Genomic DNA, 27492 nt, shown 5'->3' on the forward strand with positions numbered 1-27492 from the left:
AAAATATTTAGGCGGAGTGGCGAACAACCTTTTTTAGAAAATTCCTTGGTTCCTGTGCATTACACTTTTTCTGAGATTTCATGAGCATTTCACTACAGTAGTGCTAACTAGTATTACTGAGATCCCTCACAATGTTATAATTATTCTTTTCTTACAACAAGCATGTGCCTGTATAAACAGTGTGATTATTTTACCAGTAAGGAACATTGAATTACATCTTATTATTAAACATGTTATGATTATTATGCCTTATCTTACTATGAAACAGTACAGTACGACGTGATTATTTTGATAGAAGATTTTACATATATTCAACTTAAATACAAATATATTTCCTATTCATATCTTTTATATTTAGTATTAATATATTAGAAACATTTGTACTTGTATTATGGCTCTAAAATCACGTTATATTTCCTTGAAGAGTTGTGTCGGCTTTCGTCCTCTTCCTTTCTAACAGGCCTTGACAGATAACTAGGCCCACAGAAACAGGATCAGGCGTACACTCCAAGGACGGCTTCTCCAGGGGAAAGGGATTGTTTAACAACGGTCAAGGAGCCCTAGCAAGGATGGAAGGAAGTTCCTAATATGGAATGAGGTTAAGGTGAAGTATGGGTAACTGAGTAGGGGGAGGTATTCTAAAGGAGGGGTTGAATGGAATGTATATAATGTGCTGGGAGGAGGGGTCCTGCGGGTCTGCCCACCTACAGCTCTCCGTCATTTCTTTTGCTCTTGGGTGAAAAAGAAAGAACTTAATTTCATGCAACTGCCTGTTTCTTTGGTCCCGGCTCAGAAACGAACCTGGTAAGGAAATAAAAAAATTCTAACAATTTCATCATTGGTTAACACTAATATAATCTGGCTTCTGTATCACTACAGGACTGGTTGTTTATCATTATATACACAAGTGAAATCACAGCTGCCAGTTCTTTAGCTGGTGTTGGCCTTCATTCGCCTAGGATGTCGTAATGTATCAGCGTAGTATATCTGTGGATCCAAGCAGTGTGGCCTTTTGTAATTTATGTTTAACTTGTATTGTAATCTTATTGTGATTAATTGTAATTAATTAATTCAATTTTATTGTAACATTTTAATTAATTTTTATTGTAATTTGTCATTATTATTGCCACTTCTCCCATTCAGCATCATCCGTTTAAAAAAAAAATCAATGTCTTTATTTTATTGATTTAATTTCACGACTTTCCTATCAACGTCGCCCAATTTCATTCCCAAGCTGTTTTTGGTCCTCCGACGTTCCATCGCCCGTTCCAGAGGAAAGATAGAGACGACGTAGGTAGAGCGTCCCCACGTGGCCGCTCTGCTATGCTTGCTTTGTGGAAGAAAGCAGTCCCGGGAAGAACAGAGCTCCGGGCGTCTTGGGAGGCGCTTCCGGTCAGTGCCCAGGTGGGGCGTTTCCTCCCCTATCCCGCGCTCCCGCGGAACTTGGGCAGCCATCCCATAATAAGGGATAGGAAACCGAAGGCGGGTCAGGACCGGTGAGGCAGACCGTTGGACCCAGCATGAGCCCTGGGGACCCCGGGAGGCGTCTTTAGGTTGCCTCCCCGCACCCAGTATGGGAGCGCAGGGCGCCATTGGGGCAGCGGTCGTGAGAGGGTGAAGCGGGCAGAGGCGTCCTCAGTCAGGCCGAAGGAAAAGAGGGAAGGAGGCTCAGCAGGGACCCTGAAGGAGCAGCTGGTTGCTGGAACCGGGAGGGGAGAAGGATCTGGTGGAGGCAGCAAGGGCCAAAAACAGGGGAGGAGAAGGAGCTTGGTGTGCTTCTATTATCATTATTATTATTGCCACTTCTCCCATTTAGCACCATTCGCTTAAAAAAATCAGTGTATTTTATTGATTTAATGCAAACTTTCTCAACTTTTTGACCCTGGAGAAACCCTTGAATTATTTTCCAGGCCTTGGGGAACTCTGCACATTCAGGCTCAAATACAGCTCTATGAAAAGTTGATCCCCCCTCCCCCCTCAGGCAGCAGAGACGACATCTTCACAACAATTGGAGGCTTGAGGTATGAAACCTAACACCCAAGTGATTCCACAGCTGTACAGTAATCCTGCCTCCCACGTGTTCCTTCTTATCAGTGTACTGTACAGTGTTTCCTATTTTTGTTTCAGAGGCATTGTAGTTCAGTAGAAAAATTTAACCAGTGTTGCAGATGGGCAGGAGCATGGCATGGGACATCAACCTCTTATAAGCTATATACTGTACAAGCAAGCATTTCCCACTGTATGTATTTGTTTGATTTATAGCCCGTGTCCCACAGGTGGGAACATTATTTAGAAAGCCTGCTGATGGCTCTTAGAGCAAGCTGATAAGAGAAATGGAATGAATCCTCTCTCTTTCAGGATGACTCAGAAGTAAGAGAACTGCCTAGCTGGTCTCTAGACGGGGAATAATTTCTGAAGTTCAGACAGGCATCTGATACTACCCTTTTCAGGGACTATACTACCACAAATGCCCTTAGAGAGAAACAGTTACATTATTTTTTAAAAGGTATTTCAGATTTTATTTCTTCATTTTTTAATTTCTATACAGGTAGTCCTCATTGAATGGCTGCTTGTTTAGCAACTGTTCAAAGTTATGGCACTGAACGACAGGTACTTACAACGGGTCCTCATAGTTGCAGCTATCACAGTTTCCCCATGGTCATGTGATCGCGATGCAGGCACTTGGCAACCATCTCACAATTATGATGTCACAGTGTCCCAGGGTCACGTGATCGCCATTTGTGACTTTCACTGCAGGCCTCCGACAAGCAAAGTCCATGAGAAGCCAGCAGGAGGTCACAAATGGAGATCATGTGACCATGGGATGTAGCGCTGCATGGGATTTGCCTAATGGCGGCAACTGGGACTGCTGCAACTGCTGTCATAAGTCAACGTGGTCACATGATATTGCGCTTTATGACCGTGTTGCTTAGTGACGGAGTTGCTGGTCCCAAGTACCATCGTTAAGTGAGGATTACGTGTACTCCTTTTATTCCCACAAGAAGTACTGGAGTACATAATTAAAAAGGTAATGAAAAATTTAAAAGGGTTGAAAATAGAAGTGGTAAAACATAAGCTGAAATTTGTTTCCTTGTTCAAAAGATGGTGAGGTTTGAGGATGTGGCCGTGCATTTCACAAAAGCAGAATGGGCTTTGTTGGGCCCGAAAGCAAGAGAGGTGTACAGGGATGTCATGCTGAAGACCTATGAGAATATGGCCTCTGTGGGTAAGTACCACTTTCTCTGTTTCTCCCTCAAACATTAGAAAGGGCTAGCCGTTGAGATTAACCTGGGGTGGTTCTGGATTGATGAAGTATTGCTTAAAATGATACAGGGTGTTTTGCCATCAAATGTGTTGATGGTGGCCAATTTATATTGTTTTAAAAGGGGAATAAAAGATGCAAAGATAGGATCGGGTTTTCTAGTCTTGAGGGCCGTTTGCAGTCTCTGGAATCACAAGCAGGAGTTTTTAAATACTAGCTTCATATATGCAGAAGAACTTCCCAAATTACAGGTAGTCCTCACTTACTGAAGGCAGTAGGGACCAGCAACTCCTTCACTAAGTAGTGCAGTTGTTAAGCGTGATGTCTCATGACCATGCTGACTTACAATGTCAGTTCCTGTTGCAGTCATTTAAGCGAATCACTGTGGGTCATTAAGCATGACATCACGTGACCATGGCTTGCAACTTCTTGCGGGCTCCCCTACTGACCTTGCTTGTCAGAAGCCAGCTGTGAAGGTCGCAAATGGCGATCATGTGACCATGGGACGCTGCAACTGTTGTAAATGCGAGCCAGTTGCCAAGTACCTGAATCACAAGCACATGACTGCGGGGATGCTGCAACAGCTGCAACTGTGAGGACCAGTTGTAAATTTCATTTTTCAGCACTATCATACCATTGAACTGTTGCTGAACAAGTGGTCAGTAACCAAGGACTACCTATATTTTTCTTTCCATTTAGGATGGCTGAAGGAAGGAAAAGTTGAAGGACTGAGCATGTTTAACCTAGAAAAGAGTTGGGAGGGTGTGTGTCATTCAAAAAACTGTCATATAACTGGGGGCAAAAGCTAGTTCTCTCTGTCACTGAAAACAGTTGAAACTAAGATGATTAAATCAGATGAGGCAAAATTTCAGATCAGTCTTAGGAGGGTCATGCTGGTGCTACAAGCAGTGTGACGGTGGAATCAATGTCTTAGGGAAGTGGATTGTCCTCTGCTGGAAGTCTTCAGGCCTGGTAACCAGCTGGGGATTGTGCAGCTTCCCACAGTGCAGGTTGGGAAGAGAGGCCTTGTGGGCTTCCTCCCAATCTGTAATTTAGAGCTCCGCTTGGCTATCTCCAGATGAGGTTCCCAGGACTTGGGATCTGTGCTTTGCAGCCGGATGGGACTCCCCATGCCCCCCAAAAGGTCTGTTTTTCAGAGTTGGGTTAGTGTTACCAAAGTTTTTCTCCCAAGGATACAAAAACGGGGGGAGCACGTTCCTCCTCACCCTGTTTCCTTACCTCCTCTGTCCTTCCCTCCCTCTCCAAACAGGACTTTCTTCCTCAAAGCCAGATCTAATCTCTTGTTTAGAGCAAGGGGAAATCCTGTGGGAATCTAATCAGCAAAGAGAGATCCCTTCTGGACCCTGTTCAGGTGAGGCATTTTGATGCAATAGTTTGACAGTTTTTGACTTCCAGGGCAGAGCAAAAAGCTGATGACATAAACACTTCTGCAAAGCCTCTTTGCGATTAACTTATTAACTTATAATTTATTTTTTCATTTGACTTGGGAATCCAAACATGGTTTCCATAGGTATGCACAATAGGATGCCTGTTCAAAATTACTTTGGCATTGAATGAGGGGACTTGTGGCAGGTTGGCGAAGTTGTGGCTATTGCAGCATTCCCGCAGTCACGTGATTGTGATCCAGACAGTTGGGTGCCTGGATCTCGATTATGAGGTTGCAGAGAGCTGCTGTCATGTGATTGCCGTTTGCAACCTTCCTTGCTGGCTTTCTACAGGCGAAGTCGATGGGGAAGCCAGCAGGGAAGGTCGCAAATCCCAGGGATCTCATACTCTGTAGCAGCAGTCTGTGGTGCACGTCCACCCACAGCACCCCCCCACCTGCCCGTGCTCCCTAGCACCTACCTGCACTAACCCCCCACCCCACGCTCCTTTCCTGGGACTGCCATGCTAAGTGATGTGGTCATGTGACATCCCGCTTTATGACCGCATTGCTTAGCAATGGAAAGTCCAGTCCCAAATGCCGTCATAACCCAAAGACTACCCCTGTAACCAGCCTGAAAGAATTATGTTGAGTTGCTTTGGTTATAAAGAGAGAATGAATGGGGATTGAATTACAAAACAAATATATCATAGAGAGGAAGGGAAGATGTGTTTGGATGGAGTTGATGAGGTCTTCAGAAAGAAGGGCGTGGTGTTTTAAGACACAAAGGACAATGTGTGAATCTGTGCACGGATGTGTGAAAGCAAGGATGTTTTACAAAGAGAAAATATAGAAAGTTATCATGAAAAGTGACTAAATTAGAATTAGCTTTTATGCTTTCTTCTTAATTATGGTTGATTATTCCTTGAAGTTGCTGCAAAGGAAGTTGTGCTGTCACATCTCGTGTCTGTTTTATTCCAGTAGGGCCTGAGCAAGTGAGTGAGAAGGAAGAGACCTCCATTCGGTCAGATGGTTTGGCATTGGAGGAACCGAAGGCAGTGAGGTTGCGGGGACCTCAGAAGACTCCTTTGACCTGCAAGAAAAATGGGGAGAGCACGGAGATGTGGCCGGGAACCAGGAGGCCACAAAGAAAACACCTTAGGAAGCAAAAGGCAAAAACCATTCCTAGCAAGAAAAGTCAAGTCCCAAGGAAATCTCTCTGGAATAAGAGGCTGAAGAACAGCTCTGCTTCCCAAGTGCCTAACAGAAAGAGATCAGAAAAATGTGCAACCTGTGGCAAAACCTTCTGCAATAACACTTACCTTGTCATTCATAAGCGCTGCCATACAGGAGAGAGGCCTTACAGATGCTCTGAGTGTGGGAAGAGTTTCAGCTCCTCATCAAACCTCCTTTCTCATGGGAAAATCCATAGCGGAGAGAAACCCTATCAGTGCTCAGATTGCGGGAGATGTTTCCTATGGAACCGAGACCTTCGAAAACACCAAACTGTCCACACCGGGGAGAAGCCACATGCCTGTACTTACTGTGGAAAGAGGTTCAGGAGCAAAGGGCATACGGTTAGACATGAAAGAATCCACCGAGACGCCAGGCCCTTCATGTGCTCGGAATGTGGGAAAGGATTCAGGTGCAAAGAGCATCTTGTTCTTCACAAGAGGATTCATACAGGAGAGAAGCCCTACGAATGCTCAGACTGCAGGAAGCGTTTCAGTTGTGTAGGAAATTTTCGCAGACACAAGAAAACTCACGGAGGAGAGAAACTGCATGTATGCTCAGACTGCGGGAAAAGTTTCACAAATAATGCAGCCCTGAAATTACACAGAAGAGTCCATACCGGTGAGAAACCTTATCACTGTTCATTCTGCAATAAAAACTTCAGCTGCAGTTCAGGCCTTGTAAGTCATAAGAGAACCCACAGCACAGAAAAACCCTATAAATGCCCAGAATGTGGAAAAGGTTTAAGTCAAAAAGCTTGCCTTAATAAGCATATGAAGCTGCATAAGCATCAGTGCTCCGATTGTGGGAAAATGTTCAGCCAACTGGCACGCCTCCAGCTGCATAAAAGGAAACATACAGGTGAAAAACCATTTGAATGCCTGTGCTGCTTAAAAGGCTTTGATCGTAGGTCTGCCCTGATGATTCACGAGCGAATTCATACAGGAGAAAGACCGTACGTATGCTTAGAGTGTGGGAAAAGCTTTATACAAAACTCCAAGCTTGTCCGTCATGAGAGAATCCACTCGGGAGAGAAACCATTCCAGTGTTGGGTTTGTGGGAAAAAATTTATCAACAGGTGTGGTCTTACAGCGCACAGAAAAATTCATGAGAGAGAGAAAGCGTTTCGCTGTTCACATTGCGAGAGAAGCTTTGGGCAGAGGTCTGACCTTCTTAAACACAGGAGAGCTCACAAAGAGGGAAAAGCATTTAAATGTATGGACTGCGGGAAGACCTTCATTCAAAAAACAGGGCTAACTAAACATTGCAAAACCCATACAGGATAGGCTGTCTAAGAGAAATAGCAATACTCGTAATATTAATAATACAATAATACAATAAATAATATAATAACACAATAAAAAGGTAGCTTTCCCAGTCCTTGGGAGGCAAGTGGGGCAAATTGAAGAAAAGGAAATTACCTGCATGCGTGCCTGTTGCATTTATGCAGTTAATTCACTTGATATCCCACATCTGTAGCCTAAACTACTGCTCGTCTTCCTTTTCTGCCAAATGATGCTCAGCTGTCTCTAGAAGGGGGGTGCTCCTCCCTACCCCCCATACTGCCCTTCAGGAGAATAAAAGTAAGCAATATATAATAAAGTAATTTTTGTTTTTAAATACATGCAATAAAATAATGGGTGCTTGAACAGCTCTGAAGTGTGTGACTAGAGGTATCGGCTCTTCCTTTGGAGAAGAAAAGAGCTAAAATCAAACTTCACCTTACAAGAGGGAAATAAAATTTTATTCGCTGTAAATTTCAATCAGTGGGGAGATGCTCAGTCCCACTGGCTTTTCGCCCTATAGGTTGTTCCTGTGCTGGGTCAGGACTTGAACCAGACCAGCACCTGCATCCAGGAGAACCAGGCTTTACACCCAAACCATTGCTGGCTGGGGTATTCTGGGAGTTGAAGTCCACCCATCTCAAAGTTGTCAAGGTTGAGAAACACTGCTTTAAGCGAACCAGGCTATTTCCAAAATTATGTCAACCAGCAACCAAGTTAGTGGGAAAGAACAACTCATTTTAATTCTGACTAATGCTGAAAACAGCACATCTCCGGGAAAAAGGAAAATATAGCCCTCTTTGGGCCCTCTTGGGAGCAATACTTTGTTCCGTTACTAACCCCTTAGTCTAGCCGTCCTCCAAGTGGGTTCATCCTTAGTCCTGGGCGTGGGTGTGGATTTGTGTGTGCACCTGTCCTCCCGCTTTGCACACTTCCAAGTTTTTTTCATTTTTAAGTCCCTGGGCAGCCAAGAACACCAGCGGATCATCCAGCAGATCGACCCGGAGGTCTCCCTCAAGGCGCAAAGGGCCAGGCTCCTATCGCCCTCCTTTGGACGCAAGGTGCAAAGACCCGCCTCTCTGCAACAGGCGCTGATGCTGGGAAAGGTGGAAGGAAAGGGAAAAGAGGACGGCTGGGGGGGGGGGGGCTCAGGCACAGTGGTGATGGGGGCACCCTTGGAAGAGCTAAAGGACCAGGTGAGGGGCGGGTCCTCCTGGAGAAAATCTGTCTGGGGTCGTTAAGAGTCAAAAACGACCTGATGGCTCATGACTGGTGACACTGCTGTTGACCACTTGCTGCCAAAGTAAAATCTGGCCCCAGTGAAGTAAAAGCAACGTCCACAATGAGCCATGGATTGCATCAACCCATCCTTTCCCCTTTTTTCTCTGAGATTGCGGAAGAATTTAAGTGCTCCTGAGCATAGCCAGAGCTTTAAATATAACAGGCATCATTTAGCAAGTGCAGAACACAGCTTCCATTCTGTATTAGCGCTTAAGATTCAAGAGGAAATTGGTTGGTTGGAACTGGCAGAAAGGCGTGGGTTTGCATTTGACAGGCACAATATGGTGTGGCTATTTTTGCCTTTGGCCTTCTTTGTAACCATGAGGTGAGAAACGGTACGTGGGGATGAGCCATCTGACAGAATCCTTGTATCACTGTGTGCGCAGAAAGCGAAGGGGGCATGTGTGACTGACCAGTGCCCGACCTGAATCTTGCCAGGCTAGAGGGCAGAATAGATAGGATGTCAATCAGGAAAATAGATTGGGATGTCTGCCAGAAGAGGGATGCTGTTTGCCACTGGCCAGAAAGCTTGCATGAGGTCAACAAGGTTCAGAGTTCATGCTAGGCGGATGAAGGATGTATGGCATGAGGTAACTGCTTTAATGACGAAACTTGTATAAAAGAAGCCGCTTGTCTAGTGTCAGCATCTCTCTCTCCTGTTCTGGGGAGAAAGTCCTCCTCTATATAGACATTTAAATAAAGGAGTCTGATTCCCCGGCTCTGCGTGGTGATTGGCGTATTGTGCTGGGCAAATGGATAAACCATGATTTGCAGCCAACAACCAGTCAGGTTTATACTTCTGTAGTACCTTGCTGCTTGATAATAAATACAGCTAGTCCTCACTTAATGACCACAATTGAGACTGGAATTTCAGTTGCTAAGCGAAGCAGCCGTTAAGCACATCCAACCTGATTTTACCTTTTTGTGGTGGCCATCAAGCGAAGCAAATCGTTAAGCAAATCACGCAGTTCCCCATTGATTTTGCTTGCCAGAAGCCGGCCAGGAAGGTCGAAAATAGCAATCGTGACCATGGGGATGCTGTGACAGTCATCTGAGCACCAGTTTTAAGTTTTTTCAGCACCATCTTAAGTCTGAACCATCACTAAATGAATAGTCGTTAAGTGAGGACTACTTGTAGATTGTTTCAGAGGTGGGGGGAAAACTACCCACCAAGGGAGATTCCAGAGATATAATGAATGGATGGCAGGACTACAGTAACATACAAAGCTTTATTACACAGAAGCACCATACAGGTAGTCCTCGCTTAACGGCTACAATTGGGACCGGCAACTCCATCACTAAGCAATGTGGTTAAGTGAGACATCACATGACTGCAACTTGTAATTTTACTGCTGGCTTCTCCATTGACTCTGCTTGTCAGAAGCTGGCTGTGAAGTGTGCAAATGGCAATCACGTGACTGTGGGGACACTGTAAAAGCCAACTGGTTGCAAAGCACTGGAATCTCTATCAAGTGACCTCAGGGACACTGTAACAGTCGTAAGTGTGAGAACCGGTCATAAAATTACTTTTTCAGTGGCATTGTAACTTCAAATGGTTGCTAAAAAGGGCAGTCATTAAGTGGAGCAGAAGTTTCTTTAATATGCATAAGCTCAGGGGACGCAAAACAAAAATCACAACACAGTATTAACCATGATAATTATATCAACAATATAATCAATTTAAAAAAACAATCTAGTCCCAGCACTACCAAAATTTAACATTAAATACTGTCACTGCAAAAAAACAAAAAACCTTCCAGCTTCTTAACTGTTTTAAGGGCTATTTTAATCTCAGGAGAATGGGAAGAATTGGTTCCAAGGGGAAGCTAGCCAGGAGAAGATTCTAAAATATGGGATGGCTGGAGGAAAATTCAGCTAACCTAACGGCACAAGTACACAGAATATGAATTGTAACCAAGTTATTCCAGTAAATTGGCGTTCTTGTATTGAGCTCTGCTGGTTTGTAAGAAAAGATCCTTGTTTAATCAAAATATTCACTCTTCCACTGCAAAGTAAAATAAATCAATGTGCTGGAATGAGCAAGCACAAAGCGATCTTCAAAAGGAAGGGTACAATGATACAAAAGAAAGGACAGAGAAGAAAGAAGGGGGGGGAGTGAATTTTGGTTTTTGCTTACTTATTATCATGGGAAACAGAATTTTGCTTAAAACAAACCAGGAGGGCAAAACATGAGAGATTTTATGAAAGTTATGCTTTATTGCTGTTGTCTTTTAAAGTCACTGTGTGTGAGTTGGGCGGCCTTATAAGTTTGTACGATGGTGACAATGTTTATGGGCTTGCTTTTCCTTGATTTGTAGGATAAAAGAGTTAAAATGGAAGGATGTACATATCTAAAATATGTCTGGGACTGCCATTCCAACAGTGAATTGACATCCTAAATCAGGTTTTCTCTGCCACCTCCAATGCTTTGAGAGTTCAAAAATCTTCATTCAAATTCAGGGATGTCTCATTCAAATTCACCTGTCCTTAAAAAAAAAAGAAACAAACTACTTTTCAGAATTACAATGGATTAGTAAACCCAGAACCAGTATCAGCACCCAAATGGTCCCCGAGTGCTCTTTCCTGAAGAAAGCTGGTCTCCAGCTCCCTGCCGACCCAAGGGGGCTTTAGCCTTTCATCTCTCTGGTCTGCAAACCCAGTTTCCCTGGTGATATTTTTGGCGGCAGATCAATAGTTGGGTTGTTAGCAGCGGTCCTGAGAAGACGGTTCTCCGCTGCCACTTCTTCCAGTGAAGTCACTGCTTTTTCCAATCTCCCTTTTTCCCTGGCACTGTGAGCATTTCTGATGTCCAGCCAGGTGTGTTCTCTTCTTGAAGCCTTTTCCGCATGCCAAACACTGAAATGTCTTAGTGTGGGTTTTTTTATGCCTTCTCAGAGACAAATAGTCCCTAAAGCCTTCCTTGCATATCGAGCATTTATACGGCTGCTCCTCCAAGTGGGTCCTCTGATGTCTCCTCAGTCGTTGACCATGGGCAAAACTTTCCCCGCACTCAAAGCATTTGAACGGCTTCTCTCCCGTATGGATCCTTTTATGTACTCCGAGGGCTGACAAGGACCGAAAACCCTTCCCGCAATCCCAGCACGTATGCGGCTTTTCTTCGGAGTGGATTCTTTGATGCAACTGAAGAAACGAGTTCCTGGTGAAGACCTTCCCGCATTCAGAGCATTTATGCAAATTCTTTCCCGTGTGAATCTTTTGATGCTGCCATAAGGACGAAAGCGTGGTGTAACTTTTCCCACATTCTGGACAGCCCCAGAACCTTTTTCCCTGATGGGACAGTTCATGATCAAGACTTTGCGATCTCCGAGCAAAACTCTTCTCGCAATGGGAGCATTTGAACCGTTTCTTGCGGGCAGGGACCGCTTGGGGCCTAGGGAGATATGAACCCTTTTCGACAAAGTGGATGGGCTCATGTCGAAAGACTTTATATTTCGTTACAAAGCCTTTCCCGCACACTGAGCATTTGTATGGTTTCTCCCCTGTGTGAGTTCTCTCATGTATCACCAGCGAAGAGGTACGATCAAAGCTTTTCTCACAATAGGAACACCTGAACGGCTTCTCACCGGTGTGTTTTCTTCTGTGTCGTTCAAGGTGTAAGCTTTGACTGAAACTTTTGTCACAGTCAGAGCATTTATATTTATGCATCTTCTGGTGATTAACCAAGGTGAATTTGTGCTTTAAACATTTCCCACATTCGAGGCATTTATATGGCTTTTCTTCTATGTGGGTTTTCTTGTGACATCGAAAGGCGGAATGGCTAGCGAACCTGTTCCCGCAATCAGAGCACTGATAAGGTTTCTCACCGGTGTGGATTCGCTCATGAAGTTTCAAGTTTGAAATGGTCCTGAAGGTTTTCCCACAATCCGGACATTTATGTGGTTTTTCTCCTTTGTGAATTTTCTTGTGCCGGTTGAAGTTTGATGAACAGTTGAAACTCCTCCCGCAATCTGAGCATATGTATGGTTTCTCCCCTGTATGGATTCTCTCATGCTGTGTGAGCCCCCCTCGGGTTCCAAATCTTTTTTCGCAGTACAAACAGGCAAACAACTTCAATCCCAAATGCACATTTTCATGCCTAGTAAAATGCGACCTGCTGCCGAATTTTTTCCCACAAGTCGCACATTCAAAAGGTTTCACTCCCAAATGGATCTTCTCGTGTCTTCGAAGAAAATTCCTGAAATAGAAGCTTTTCCCACAAATTGAACACAAATGGGGTTTGTCTCCTCCATGGATTTTCTCGTGTCTTACAAGAGCGGATTTAGAAGGAAATTTTTGCTTGCAAGTTGAGCAGGGAAATGGCTTTTCCCCAGTGTGAGTTCTCAGGTGGATAATAAACGGAGCTTTATGAGTGCAAATTCTCCCACAGTCAAAACATTTGAATGGGGGTCCTGCTGAACAGGCCATTTCGCTGGTTTCGGAATAGGTTTCTAATTCTTCTGAACGCACCTTACTTGCCACATCCCCCTGACTTTTTTCTCTGACTTGGACTCTTTTAATGTGATTCTCATTGTTTTTCTCACAAGAAATGGCTTTCTTCTGAGCTTGCTTTGTTTGAGTTATCTCTGGTCTACGACATCTCTTCAAGCTTACTTCTTCCTTTCTACGGAGAAAAGCTTCTTCCTTGCTAGGCTGCCTCGATGGCCCTCCTGAACATCTCAACGGAGAATTTTCGTTCTGATGGGGTCCCTCCTCCTCTCTCCCCTCTTGATCGCTTGCTATAAAAAAAAACAACACACAACCCAGAGAATCAAGACAGGGTAGGCATTTCATTTTTCCACTTAGCATGCTAAAATAAATAAGCTGCAAATGTTTGTTTTTATTTGTTTTCAAACGTAAATTCCGATTCTAAAGTATTAAAATTCCTGGGTGAGCAACTGTAACCATCCAAATTTTGAAAAGCAGAAATTAAATAGAATTTTTCTTCAGATAAATTTTAAAGGACTAGCCAGAAAACACCTAGGTTGGCAATATCAAGCCTACTTAGTTAACAACTGCTATGTTTCAACCAGCTACAGATCATGCATGGCAACTGCATGGACTTTGGCTGCTGGAATAGTTATACCCAGAAATGGAAACTCTAAAACAAAGCTTATGCGTTTTCTGCTTGTAACTCAATACTGACTGCTTATGTGCCATCAAGTCTTTTTCAACTAATACATCAGTCACAGTGTCAGACAAGAAGCACGCCCAGATGGACTAATTCTACTTTATTGTAAGGTTATATTAACAGAATCTTGCAAGTCTGAAAGTACCTCTCCCCCATCCCCTTCACAGCCCAAGAAACCAGGGAGGGTCCCTTCTGAGACGTTTGCCACGCCCCCATTCCTGCTGCGGGCCAGGCTGCCACTTATCCGACACTTCCCCTCTCCGGCTGTGGCTCTTCCTTCCCTGTCTCCCAAGGTCATTCCCCCATAACGTTACCCACAGTACTGCACCTCTTGGTTGTTCTGGTTTTTAACCAGAAAATATCATCGCTGAAAGAGGAGCAGCAGGAAGAAGCCACAGCCCAAGTAAGGTAGCAGGAAACTCTGCTCCCCCAAACACGGAGGATGTTACAAAAATGGTAACGCCGAGAACCCAACAGTTCAACCCCAAACTGCATATATGCTCTGCTCTTGGACACGGTGGAGAAGTTTCAGAATGGGAAGGATAAGCTCCTTGCTGGGTTGGCTGTTTCTGCCAGCATTTGGACCACAATATTCTGAACCAAGGGACGTTTCTGACAAGCCTAAAGCGGAAGCCCAGGGTAGAGAATGCCATGCAACAATTAACAATTTGCGTGGTGTGAGGACATCACATCCCTATCCAGAAAAAGGCGCTCACAATGGGCTCCGCAGAGGCGGCGGCATTTGGGCCTTTACTCCGAGAGGAACAGCAATCCACACCCACCCAAAGGGGGCTTGATTCTTTCAACCTTAAATGGCGTACCTGGGAGGTGATGGGTCATAGACAGTGCTTCTCAACCTCAGCAACTTTAAGACGCGTGGACTTCAACTCCCAGAATTCCCCAGCTGGCATTGAGAAGCATTGGTCAAAGAGATTCCGGGGGCCACGACAGAGACAGTGGGGATAATGGAGGGGCAGAGAGAGGCGGAGCTGCATTTGCATGCATGCCTCTGCATAAACGAGGAGAACGGGGCAGGTTTTTGGTCTGCCTGCTCTTACCAGCTTCGGATGCACGCCCTTCCCTGCGCTCCGCACGTGCTTTTGCTCTCCTATCCCGGGGACCCCCCTTGTGGAGGATAGCCTCACCAGGATTCCGGTTGGCTTCCTTGCTGGGAGCAGCTTCGGTTAGGCCCCCCCCCTTTGGTCTGTGCCGAGTCACAGGACTCCTTCCTCTTTGGCGGAAGCAGCGGAGTCCCCCTTCAGCTGGTGGAGATGCAACCTGGTTCCTCTCCTCCAGGGCTGAAACGTCTGGCTGAAGAAGACCTTCTTCCTCTTTGCTCTTACAGCCGTCATCCGCTAGAACCCAGAAGTGAAGAAAAAACACAAGAGGAGATCCACCAGACTGGATCAGAAGACACAGCATCATAGAGACGGAAGGGGCCACCAGGAGGACCTCTCCAACCTGCTGCCATGTGCAGGAAAACCAGTTAAACCATCCTCAGGAGATGGCCATCCAGCCTCCTCTTAAAGGCCTCCACAGAGGGAGAACCTGCACGCTCCCTAAGTAGACTCTTCCACTGTTGTACAGATCTTCCTGTCAGGAGGTTTTTCCTGCTATTTAAATAAAAACTACCCTTACAGATCGAATAGCATGGATCAGGCCTTATCCAGGGACCATCCACATGCGCTCTCTCTCTCTCTCTCTCTCTCCAACTAACTTACTTTTGGACCCTGGGAAATATGGGGATAGGGATGAGAATTACCTAGAAATCCCACATTGTTGTAATTCTCCTGCATAACGTTTTGATAGAGACCTCTTTGTTTCGGATCCAGCAGAGCCCACTCTGCCTTTGTGAAATATATTACCACATCCTCAAACAACACCGAGCCCTGAAAGAAGAAGATGATCCGTTAGCCGACATCATCTCAACAAAAGGATCAGCCATGGGAAGTGTCGGGACATATTGCCATCAACAATAGTGAAGTCAGAAAACGGCAATGTGTTAGACACCTATTTCAAAATTTCTAGCTTGCGGGCCAGGAATTCAGAGAGCTGCAGCCTCTGTATGAAAGGAGGGCATCCAGTTAGGGGGAGCTGGTCGAAAGGACTACCTCCTTCTACATGTACCACCCAAATGATCGGATCAACCCTGGAGACCCCTTCAGTTTTCAAATCCTCAATATCTATACTGCCATTTTTTCAGGGCTGGCCAAAACCCCTTCAGGAATGAGTAGTTTGGAAATTTTAGGTACTTCCTTAAATGGCAGCTTTTACATATTTTATCCTCTTTTGATCGGCTCAGAAAAATAAGTAATTCCTGCATGAACGGAGCTGACAGCTAAATAATGAATTGCCGCTGTTTTCATAGCTCCCTCGCTTTTTTACTTTTACTTCAAAATGTGGAAAGCTACGGTGGGAGGAAGTTGAGCAGCTTCTCCAAGGCGCAAACATTTTCGTACGCTCTCACCGGATGGATCCGGTAACTTCCAGATTGCCCCTCCCCAGTTATTCTTCTGTTCTCCCACCTTCGGTCCCCACCCCCCGCCTGGTCACCTGGGTGAGCTCTGCTGCATCCATTGTCCTTCTGCAAGGATACGATCCAACGCAGCAGCACCAAGGGAGCCACTCCACAGCCTGCAAGGGAACACCCACATTTCTCTAATTACTCACCAGAGTCTTCCTCCATCCCAACAGGATGATCAAGGTAGCCAACAAAAACAACACACAACAGTAAAATAAGTGTAAAGCATAGTTAGAAACGAAAATATTAAAATCATTATGAAAAGGATGGAAGAAGCCTAGTTAAAGAGGCAAATCTTAATTCCTTTGTTTATTTCTGTATTTATTTTTCAAATTTCTATCACCTGCCATCTCCCCCCAAAAACGGGGACTCTGGGTGGTTTTTGAAGGTGGAGAGAAGGAAGCAAGCAGGAGCCAATTCAAAAGTCACTGTTGAATAAAGCATGTTGTGTGAACCCAATTGATGCACTTTGTAAGCCACACCTTATGGCTCAGCAATGTGTTACATAAATAAAACTGATTGGCAGTTAGATTCTCCAGCCTCCCAAATTTATAAAGATTTTAAATCTTTTAAAAATACAGGCTTCTTTTTCCCTATGCGTCCGGCCATACCAGTCCTTAGAAACCACTGTCAGACAATGTAGATTTTAAACAAATTATTGGCAAGCTTCTCTCTAGGACTCTTGTTAGAGCGGCTGTAAGAAATGATAAAGTGTTTTTGCAATAAAAGAAAAGGTCACGCAAGCCTGCTTTTTCAGTAGTTATGCAAAACTGAGACATGTAAGAAGGGGATTTGGGATATGACAGGGTGAACAGGATACTGTTTTCACACGCTGTAAGGAAGTGGAATGCCTAAGAATACGTGTAAAGGAAATAGAATGCTTAACCAACGCTAAAAACCAGCTCTAGCAAGCTTCGAGGTTAAAGATAACCCTTGCATGCTCGCTAAAAGCAAGTTAGCTGCCTTAGAAGGAAAGAAAGAAAGAAGGGACTGGGGGAGGTAAAATGTGAGTAATGGGAGATGTAAACTAAGGCGGGGATAAGCAGGCGCTTCGGATGGGCTGTAAACTCCTAATACCTGTCCAATGGGGAAGAGGAGGAGGGCTTTTAGTGGCCGCAGCAGGAAATATAAACACTGTGCTTTGTATCAGTGGGTGTGCCTACTTGCTAGCCACCTGCTCTTGCAAGAATGTATTAATAAAGCTGACTTTTGCTGCTTCCCAAGGCTTTGTCGAATTATTCTGTGTTTCTCACAGCGGCTCTGCCCTTAGGCTTTGGTAATGCCAGAAGTAGACACACGCATGAAAGAACTGTGTTTGAACTTTGTTTTAAATCTTTTAAAAATACAGGCTTCTTTTTCCCTCTGCGTCCAGCCACACCAGTCCTTAGAAACCATTGCCAGACAATGTAGATTTTCAACAAATTATTGGTAAGCTTCACTCTCCAGGACTCTTGTTAGAGCGGCTCTGCCCTTAGGCTTTGGTAATGCCAGAAGTACAATATATTTGGGTCACTGATTTTCAAATCAACCTTAAGTCTGGTTTCCAGCCTTGCAGCAAATGGGCTCCCCCCCCCCCAAATGATTATGGGCCAACCTCCGTTGGAGAAACATCTGTCGAAGGAACTCCCCTTCCATCCCATTCGTGACTTACAGGTTTTCTCTCCCTTCTCAAGATGAGTTTTGTTTTGTCTACTCAAGCAGCACACTCAAGTTCTTCAGCCTCCAAGCAGTAATGGGTTTGCAAAGCCAGGTCAACACACCTGGACATGTTCAGTAACATTTCATGGGCAAGACCCCAATACCCAGGAAACAGGGTGTATTTATAATCAAGCTACATGGAAATACAAGGTTATACATGTGACTGCCCTTTTCTAAGTAATCTGTAACCAGAGTTTTAAGACAGAGCCGGGTTTGTTGTTTCTCCCCCACATTGCTTCACCGCCCATCTCGCCAAAGCGACTCAGTGCTGGACCCCCGAAAGGTACCTGCTCAATGTCAATCCGCGGCTTGAGCCAGCTCGAGCTGTCCTGACCAACTTCCTCTTGAAACCTAACCACAGATGCAACACGGCAACTATTCTTATGTGCCTACTCGCGTCTAGTGCCCGCTAAATATCTGCTTAACATATTGATTAAGCTTCAAGTGCCCGGTGTAGTGGTTAAGGCGCTGGCCTGGCAACCAAGACACTGAGTTCTACGTCCCCCCTCGGGCAGTCCCTGCCCCAGCCGGCCACTGACCGGAAGGGCGCCCCTACCGCGAGCGGAGCGGCCGCTCGGAGACGCTCGGCCTGCCTCGCCTCCGTCGTCCGGGGGAACCCAGAGGTCGAGCGTCGGAAGACGCGCCGGATCCCTGAGCCGAGTTTCGCAAGGCTTGGGAAGTCAACCCGACCCCCGAGGGCGTTTCGGTTCAGATGCTGGACGCCACCTGCTACACCCGAAGGCCGACACCGGTGTTTTTCAGCCTTGGCGCCCTCGGGGCGTGCGGACCTCTGGAAGTTGCCCCGGCTGACGAACACCGGCCGGCACTACGGCCGCAGCGGACTTTACCTGCCGGACGGCGCAGCGCGGCCGGCCGGCTCTCCCCGGACGACCAAGCCGACAAGCGCGTCTCCCCCGCCGGCGTCCGGCCTCCCGCTCCTGGCCGGGCGAAGTCCCCTCGGCCTCGCCTGCGCTCCCTCCGCGCAGCCGCTGCTTCAGCGCCCGCAGAAACGCCCCGCAAACCCGCCGCGCGAGGAACGGAAAGCCAACCGCCTTCAGCCCACCCTCGCTCAGCGGCAGGCGCCGAGGGAGACGGCGGGCGGAAGCTCACCGGGAGGAGGGCGCCGCCACCGGCCGCGGGTGGAGCGCCCGAGCGGGGGCAGGCGCCGGCCAGGCGGGCGGCAGACGCGGGGCGCAAGGAGGCTGCGGCGGCCCTCGGCTCGGCCGCAGAAACGCGGGTCGTCTGGGGGGTGGGGCTCCGGCGGGCCGTCCCACGCCGGCGGCATCAGGCTCTTCGATTGGCGCTCAACTTGCCCGCCTCGCCCTTCTGCCACTCTGGATTGGCTCGCTTCTGCGGCCGTCCGACTCCCTCAACCGGGGATTGGTTCGTTCGTATATAAGCAGTCCGCTTCCTGAATCTGCGGGAAAGTCCCGTCTGAGGAGATCGCCCTTGATCCTTCCAGTGAACCTTCGCGATTTATCTCAGAGATGCTCCCTGCTGTTGACAGCGTTGCCCTTCACCCGTTTAAGTCAGTGCCCCTCAGCCTTGGCGACTTTAAGATGTGTGCACTTCGACTCCCAGAATTCCCCAGCCGGCCATGCTGGCTAGGGAACTCTGGGAGTCGAAGTCCACACATCTTAAAGTTGCCACGGTTGAGAAACACTGGTTTAAGTGGTTAACCAATATGCTTTGGCCTCCTCCTCCTCCTCTTAACGTCACACCACATCAAATATCCTGACCCAGCTTACAATACATTTCACATTTCATACAACAACATAATGCAAAGAAGCATTTTATTCATTGATTTATATTTCAAATTTAGTCACTGACTCTCTCACTCAAAGAACAACTCTGGGCGGTAAAGTAAGTATGCTATCAGATGCTAATACTCAGGCAAAATACAATATAAAACCCAAAGCAACACAGCCAAGCAATACAAATTCCCCAGATACCCAACAGCATGGCGTTAATTGGAAATTCATGAAATTCCATGAAGGAAAACCCTTTTTTTGGCAGCAAATTACACGGGATTGCAGAAACAGCAGTGATTTATATAGCATACATATGATTGCCCAACTCAGCAAAGTGACTTGGGGGGTATTACCAAAAGTCAACTAATAATCATAATGATTAGTATAGGGCACAGAATATATTAACACTAACTAATGACAAAATAATCTAATGCGGAGCATTTCAGTGGGGATAAGGCAATGCAATCGTAATAATGTGATACTTCAGTCTGACATACAAGGTGATGTTTAATACTGGAGAAAATAGCTCGCAATTTATGCTGGTGCAAACTTTTCATAAGAATAATGTAACAGTAATGGTAATCCCAGCAATACAGGTTCACACTGGAAATTGGCATCTGAGATTTTACAAAGTAAAAAGATCATGAATAGAAATGAAAGAATGTTCTGAAAAAATTATTTACCCCTACATGATTTCTTTTGGGGGCAGGACCTTCAAATCAATCTCGACTCCTGGCATCGATTTATTGGTTTTATTTATAAAGCTGCCCATCTCACAAAGCAGCCGAGCATCATAAAATTACATGGTCAAGTCCCTGTAGCTTTCTTGGCAGCATTTTAAAAAGTGGTTTGCCTTTATCTAGGGCTGAGAGAGAAGGACTGGCCCAAAGTGACCCAGCTGGCTTTGCATCTAGGGCGGGACTAGAACTCCTGGTCTCCTAGCCTCTGGCCCAGTGCCTGAACCACTGTAATGAAATGCCTCCCGGAAGGGTGATGAATGGGAAACAAAAGAAGTTCTGAAAACATTATGCACCCCTGCGTGAATATTTGGGTAGGAATCTCTGCTTCGTTGTTCACTGTCATTTTGTTAGAATATCATTGCTGACCAAGTTCGCTTCTGAGCTGGGATCAAAGAAACAGCAGGCAGCTGCATGAAATTAAGTTCTTTATTCTTCACCCAAGAGCAATGACAGCAAGCTGTTAGGTGGGCGAGCGCGCAGGACCCCCTCCTTACAGCACTACACATTCCACTCAGCCCCGCCGACAGAATACCTCCCCCTACTCAGCTACCCATCCCCCCCTCAGCATCATTCCATGCATGGCACTCCCTCCCTTGCTAGGGCCCCTGGACCTTCAGCTAAACAACACCTTCCCCTGGGAAGAAGCCATCTTCGGAAGGCACACCATATCTTCTTTCCATGGGTACAGCTTATCATCTCTCAAGGCTAGTGAAAAGGGCCTCCACGCTTACAGAGTTGAAGAAAAGGATGGGACAGGATTCAAAGATCCCTAATGAAACGCTGAATGTTTCAATATAAGAAAATATATATATATATATATATATATATAAGGCAAAACTTTCCATCAGTTTCTAGCTCCTGAAACTACTTCCTCTTGAGGTCTGACTACAAGCACATCGTTTAAACTTATACCTAAAGAGATTCCTACCTGATCCTAACCCTTTACCTAACTGCTACATACCAAGTTCATTTCCTTGGCTTCACCCCAAAACAGCAAATTTGTACTAGGACAAAATAGTATGCCTGCATTCCTTCAACAGTGTTTCTCAACCTTGGCAACTTGAAGGTACGGGACTTCAACTCCCAGAGTCCCCCATAATTATATTTAATTCTCTCCTCCTTCCCCTGTCTTGCTCTTTTTTGGTGCCATATTTTTGCACCCACCTGTTGTCATGTTCACTGTTTCAATGTGCACTGTACATCGTAACATTTCACATGCCATGGCGCTGACGCGCGTTGCTGTCGGGGGGGAGCTACTGGGAGACCTTGTGCCAAGCTCTGTATCTATGTTCATTTCAATGGAATGTGTTTGGGTTATGTGCTCTGCTCAAGGACTTTTCCCGCGGACCATCAGAAGCTGTTAGGAGCACCTGGGATTGTGAGCCTGGGAAGATTCTATGGGGGGAGGGATCTCGTTTTTACCGAGGGGTTTTTAGTTTGCATTTGGCGCGCTTTTCCCATTCTCAGCTTTCTTTGTACTTGCATACTATTCTTAAACAAACCAGATTTTATTCAGCTCTTGCTTGTGAGTCTGAGAGTATTTTAGGATAGGCAACCATTACATAAAGCTGAGAATCTTCCAAAATACACCGCTAGCTCCTACCGAGATCAATTCTTGTGAGGGTAACAGTTAGCGATGGCAGAGTCGAAAATAGGGTCCGGGGAGCTTGAGGAGTCAACTAACCCATTACCCGAGTCGACAATTCGGAGTGGAGAGCCGAGTCCCCCCCCCCCCTGAACTTTCATATTACCTGAAGGAGTCGAGTTCCAGCCCGGAGCTGGGGGGATCTAGCGATGGGGGAGAGCCAGAGCAGCCGGCACCACGTGGGTCACCCACGGAGCTGATCATCTGGGATGTGATGGGAGAGCCCCAGCCAGGGACATCCCAGGCATCATGGAAGCACCATTTCCCGCTGACTCCAGAGGTGGACTCTACCACGGTAGCAACGGGGAGGCAGCCTGGTGTGCGACAGAGGGAGGAATCTCAAACCCCTGAGAGGGTGAGAGTACTTGAGGTGAAAATGGAATCAGTGGAGTATCTGCTAAAAAACCTGTCCTTGGCAATGGGCGGCCAGACAAGAGACGATGGAAGTCCTAGCTTCACATAACCATCACCCACCCTCCCTCCTGAACCGCCGGCGGAGCGGGGCCGCAGATGACTCCGGGATGGATCTCCTCCCTGAAGAGGAACCACTACCGTGACCTGGGGTCCCACCACTCGGCCTGCCGCCGGTTCCGCTCCAGCAGGAGGGACGGTGAAGGACTTTTCTGTCAAATTTGATGGGGATCCCAACAAGCTATCCTTTTTCCTAACTAATGCGAAGAGCTACATGGAGCAATTCGGGCCATGCTTCCCTTCCGAGAAGACGAAGATAACGGCAGTGGCCACTAAGCTAAAAGGCAGAGTGGCAGACTGGTATGTCCAACTAACAGAGGCTGATGCCCCTGAGCTAGAATCCTTTGAAGACTTCTTGTGGGCACTAAAACTGCATTTTGAGGATCCTCTGGCCAAGGCAAGAGCTAAGGAGGCGCTGAAGGATCTCATCCAGGGCCCCAGGTCGGTAGCTGATTATGCCCTGGAATTTAAAGCCTTGGCAGGCAAGGTCCCCTCAGCAGTGACGTCCTAAAATGGGCACTATGCAGGGATGACCCAGAGTCGTTGCACGACTGGATCTGTCTGGCCGGGAAGGCAGAGCATGCTCAGCGCACCTACCTGCAGGCAAGAAGGCACAAGAGACCACCAGCCGCGATGCGGGGACCCTGAACCGGGGCAGCGGCCACCCCATCAGGCCACCGAACGTGGGACGAAGAGAGACAGCGACGCTACGTGCGAGGCCAGTGTATCTGATGTGGAAAGGTCGGACATCGAGCCGCAGACTGCCCAAAACCCAAGGTTGGAGATCGAGCGACTAAAGCGCCGACCAAACCGCCACCGCCACCGCAATGGATGACAGCGGCCATGGGGACTACGGACGTCGAAGAAGAGATTTACTTCTCAGGAGAGGCTGAGGTTGCCTCTCCGGAGCCGGCGGGAAACGCCAGCCACTTGCCCTGAAAAGCGCCTGCGGGCAGGTGGAGGAGGATGGGCGCAAAGATGCTATGGTGAGTGCTGACTGCCCCACTCTAGCAGTGAAAGTGAAGTTGGGCTCCCGCACTAGGACTACGGAAGTCTGGGCTCTCGTTGACTCTGGGTGTTCAAGGTGTCTCATCCACCCTGATCTGGTTGCTGCATTGGACTTGCCTAGCTTTCCTCTAAAGCAGCCTTTGATCTTCACCCAGCTAGACGGGTCAATGGCGGGTGGGGGTCCAGCAACTAATTTCACTGGAAATGTAGTGATGCAAATTGGCAGCCACAGGGAGGCTTTAAAATTGATCATGGCACCGGTTGGCAATCCCATGGTAATTCTGGGGATTCCCTGGTTGACTTGGCGCAGCCCATATATAAATTGGGAGCACCGGACTGTCACTTTTAATGATGGGTTTTACCAAGTTCCTACAGCGGAGAGACCTCTACATGTGGGGGTGGTAAGAGCTGCGATCGCCACGCCACACCCCAGCTTACCACACTTAGAAGGCTTGCCCAACCTATACCGAGACTTTGCAGATGTCTTTGAGAAAGTGGAGGCGGACCAGCTGCCTCCCCATCGAAAGACTGACTGTGCAGTAGAGCTGGTCCCCAACGGCCAATTGCCCAAGCCGAAAATCTATCCAATGACCCAGAAGGAGCTAGCGGCATTGCGGGACTTTATTGACAAAAACCTGTCAAGGGGGTTTATTGAACCTGCAAATTCCCCGGTGGGGGCCCCTGTCCTTTTCCGGGAAAAGAAGGATGGCACACTTAGACTTTGTACAGAATATCAGGGGTTAAATTTCATCTCGGTCTGCAACAAATATCCCATACCTCTAATGAAAGACATGTTAGCCCATCTGTCAACAGGTAAAATTTTCCCCAAGCTCAACCTTCGCGAAGCTTATTTTCACATCCGCATACGGGCTGGGGACGAGTGGAAAACTGCTTTTAATTGCCCATTGGGGTCATTTCAGTACAAAGTCCTCCCTTTTGGGTTAGCTGGGGCACCAGGAGTCTTCATGCAATTGATTAATGAAGTGTTACATGATCATTTGTTTAAAGGGGTCCTGGTTTACTTAGACGATGTTCTCATTTACACTGAAACCGAGGAGGAGCACGAACGCCTCCTCAGACAGGTGTTAAGCAAGCTTAGAGATGCTAAGCTCTATGCAAAGCTTTCGAAATGTGAATTTCACAAAGCACATCTTGACTATCTAGGCTATAGGGTCTCTGACAAGGGCATTGAGATGGACCCTGAAAAAATTCAGGCGATTTTAAATTGGGAACGCCCCCGCACCCGGCGGCAACTACACAGTTTTCTGGGGTTCAGTAACTATTATTGCCAATTTATCCAGGGGTTTGCTGAGATTGCTCTACCACTCACTGACTTGCTACTCACCAAAGGTTTGGGGGAGACACACAAGGTGAAAAATCCTGGGGCAGTGCTCAGTTGGACACCGGAATGCCAGACAGCATTTGAGAGGTTAAAAACCCTCTTCACTGCTGAGCCTATTTTACAGCACCCGGATCCTGAACGCCCCTTTGTAGTCCAAGTTGATGCTTCTGACTTTTCAATTGGGGCTATATTGTTGCAAAGAGATTCCAAAAATCACCTAAAACCCTGCGCGTATCTGTCCAGAAAATTTTCTGAAATGGAACGCCGGTGGCATGTTTGGGAGAAGGAGGCTTTTGCCGTAAAAGCCGCTTTGGAAGCCTGGCGTCACCTCCTGGAAGGCGCTAAATGCCCTTTCGAGGTTTGGACGGATCACAGGATAGGCAACCATTACACCTGTTATGACATCCGATTTTATTATGGGCAGGAGCTGCAAATGCTTCTTTCCCTAAGGATTTATTGTGTAAGTTTGCCATTTTGGGGGCATTGCCCACTGTATTGCTACATCCTCTGGGATATGGATGCTGTCCTTGCATTTATAGAAAGATCCATCCTGCAGTCGGGACTTTTCTCTTAGAAGATAGAGATACAGAAGCCCTGCTCAGGACCGCAGAATCTTGCTCTCATCCCATTGTTGAATTTCTCCCCATATTTAGTGGTTGGCTCTGTAGTGTTGACTGAAGATTTATCAGTTCTATTCAAAATATATTCTGCATTCTGTGATGAGTTCCCTTCTTGTGATTAAACAGTCCGTTTCGTCTGGTGGTTAAGGTGCTGGCTAGAAATCAGGAGACTGTGAGTTCTAGTCCTGCCTTAGGCATGAAAGCTGGCTGGGAGACCTTGGGCCAGTCACGCTCTGTCAGCCCAACCCACCTCACCGGGTTCTTGTTGTGGGGAAAATAGGAGGAGGAAGGACTATTAGGTATGTCTGCCGCCTTTAATTATTTATAAAAACAATAAAGGTGGGATTAAAATAAATAAATAAATAAAGCTTCTTTAATTGGCTTTTTTCTTTTCTCTTTTATAAAGGAGCCATTCCACTTTTTCCTCTCTTTTTATGGTGTGTTGTTCCTTTAAAGCCATATTTTGCAAGAGTTCTGAGCCAGCTTCCACATTCAGCAGAAATCCAGGGGGAGGAGGGCCTCTCCCAAAGCTTGTATTCATGACAGTATAAGCAGCAGGGAGCGTTAATGCAGAGTGGATTGGTGATCAAACAGTGGTGCCAATGGGCACCAGACAGAGGTGCCCACCCCAGATCAACAGGGTGGGTGCTGTGGACGCACATGCACTATGGAGTACGAGGTCCCCCAGATCTCATACTCCGGAGCCGGCTCCTTGGGAGAAAAAGCAGAGGGAGTTGAAGCAACTGATAGGAGCATAATTGGGGTCATAGAAAACAGAAAAACTCCCATTTCTTGCGTCTTGCTTGGTTGCAGTGGCAATGAGCGCACCCTTGGGAGTCCTGAGAGAACAGCTTAGGGATAGATCGTCATGGAGAAAATCCATCGGTGTGGTCGCTGGGAATTTAAAACGACTTGATCGCACACATAGTCAAAAGGCCTTGGGGTTTCTCGCCTTAGGATGAGTGGGTTTCTCAGCCTCATGTCGCTAGAGGGCGCCCTGGAAACACACAACCCCCGCGCCTAGAAAGCTGTCAATCCAGTAGCGGCGTCTGTGGTTGCTGAGGTCCGACATCCAATGGGAGGGGGAGCTGAAAGGAGCTAAAACAATAGAGTATTGGATTGCTAGAGGGGATGAAGGAGGGGAGGAGGAGGGCAGGGGAACTTCCTGTTCCGGCTCCCTCCTGTGGGGAGAGCGGCGCGGAGGGGCGCTGTGTGGTGTTCCCGGGGTTGGTCGGAGCAGCGGCGGCCGGAAGGTGAGCGGAGGACGGGCGGGAGGAGAGGCCGGGAGCGAGCGGGGCTGCCTGGTTTCCTCCGCGGAGGGGAATCGGATGAGCAACTCCGCTGCAAAGTGCCAGCTGTGTGTGTTTCTGTCTTTCTCTCTGTGTGCACGTGTGTGTGTGTGTTTGTGTGTGTGTGTGTGGAATCCGTCCCCAGCACTTGCAGAGATCTTTGATGATAACCCTCCGCAGTGCTCAGAATCTGTGGCTGACCCAGGCCAAAAAGTGAATGTCTGGATTGGAACGTGGATCTCGCTAGTCTTCCGTGTGTCAAATGAATCATAATGAAAGTTAGAGGTTAATCTGGCCTTTTGGCACGTTTGCTTTTCCATTGTAATGTATCCTTTTTTTAAAAAAAGAACTTTATTGACTTTCAAAATATAAGTAAAATACAAAATATAGAATGCATGAAAGATAGGGTACAGAACTAAAGAAAAAACAAAAACTATAAAAGAGGAGAAAGCGATAGAAAATATAGAAAGTGACTTCCAACCTTCTCCAACACAGATATAAAAGCATATTATACAAATGTAATCTCTGACCATTAATTAAACCTTTAGTAACAGTATTTCTATAAAATCAAACCATTTAATTGTCAAAACCCAAAATGAAAGCTTCATTTTTTTCAGATACAAGCAAAGTCCAAAAGTGGTTTCCAATGAGAAACAAATCCAGACACGGTATTTTCTCTCATCGGTGCTGTTAACTTAGCCATTTGCGCCAGTTCCATTAATTTGACCATCCGTTCTTCCATTGTGGGGAAGATCTGTAAATCTTTCCATCTTCGTGCCTGTAAGAGTCTTGCTGCTGTTCTCATACAGTGTATAAAAACAAAGTCCCATGCTGCT

The 27492-nt window shown here is 46.7% G+C and overlaps 2 protein-coding genes across 2 annotated transcripts in view; one reads left to right on the plus strand and one right to left on the minus strand.

The window, feature by feature from the left end:
* Positions 1-2787: 2787 nt before the first annotated feature.
* The window catches only part of LOC134492169 (zinc finger protein 850-like), a 32491-nt gene continuing 7786 nt past the window's right edge, over positions 2788-27492 (plus strand). Inside the window, exons 1-3 of the mRNA XM_063296350.1 lie at positions 2788-3226; positions 4533-4634; positions 5631-7041. Of these exons, the coding sequence (XP_063152420.1) occupies positions 3103-3226; positions 4533-4634; positions 5631-7041 (1637 nt within the window). The 5' untranslated portion in view covers positions 2788-3102. The remainder of the gene's footprint in view (positions 3227-4532; positions 4635-5630; positions 7042-27492) is intronic.
* LOC134492063 (zinc finger protein 135-like) lies at positions 10673-16218 on the minus strand. Its single transcript, XM_063296184.1, has 4 exons — positions 16125-16218; positions 15334-15460; positions 14630-14926; positions 10673-13179 (listed from the first exon to the last, which is right to left on the minus strand). The coding sequence occupies exons 1-4, from the start codon at positions 16146-16148 to the stop codon at positions 11147-11149; spliced, it is 2481 nt and encodes an 826-aa protein (XP_063152254.1). The 5' UTR covers positions 16149-16218; the 3' UTR covers positions 10673-11146.

This window comes from Candoia aspera, chromosome 2 (assembly GCF_035149785.1).
Source record: "Candoia aspera isolate rCanAsp1 chromosome 2, rCanAsp1.hap2, whole genome shotgun sequence".
Lineage (NCBI taxonomy): Eukaryota > Metazoa > Chordata > Lepidosauria > Squamata > Boidae > Candoia > Candoia aspera.

What these genes read in the sequence shown, in the direction of transcription:
- LOC134492063 (XM_063296184.1), bottom strand. Translation starts at nt 16,148, where the DNA reads ATGGATGCAGCAGAGCTCACCCAG. An exon ending in ATGCAGCAGAGCTCACCCAG is followed by an intron (nt 15,461 to 16,124) that starts GTGACCAGGCGG and finishes TTCTTCTTTCAG; the next exon opens with GGCTCGGTGTTGTTTGAGGA. An exon ending in CAACAATGTGGGATTTCTAG is followed by an intron (nt 14,927 to 15,333) that starts GTAATTCTCATC and finishes TCTGGGTTCTAG; the next exon opens with CGGATGACGGCTGTAAGAGC.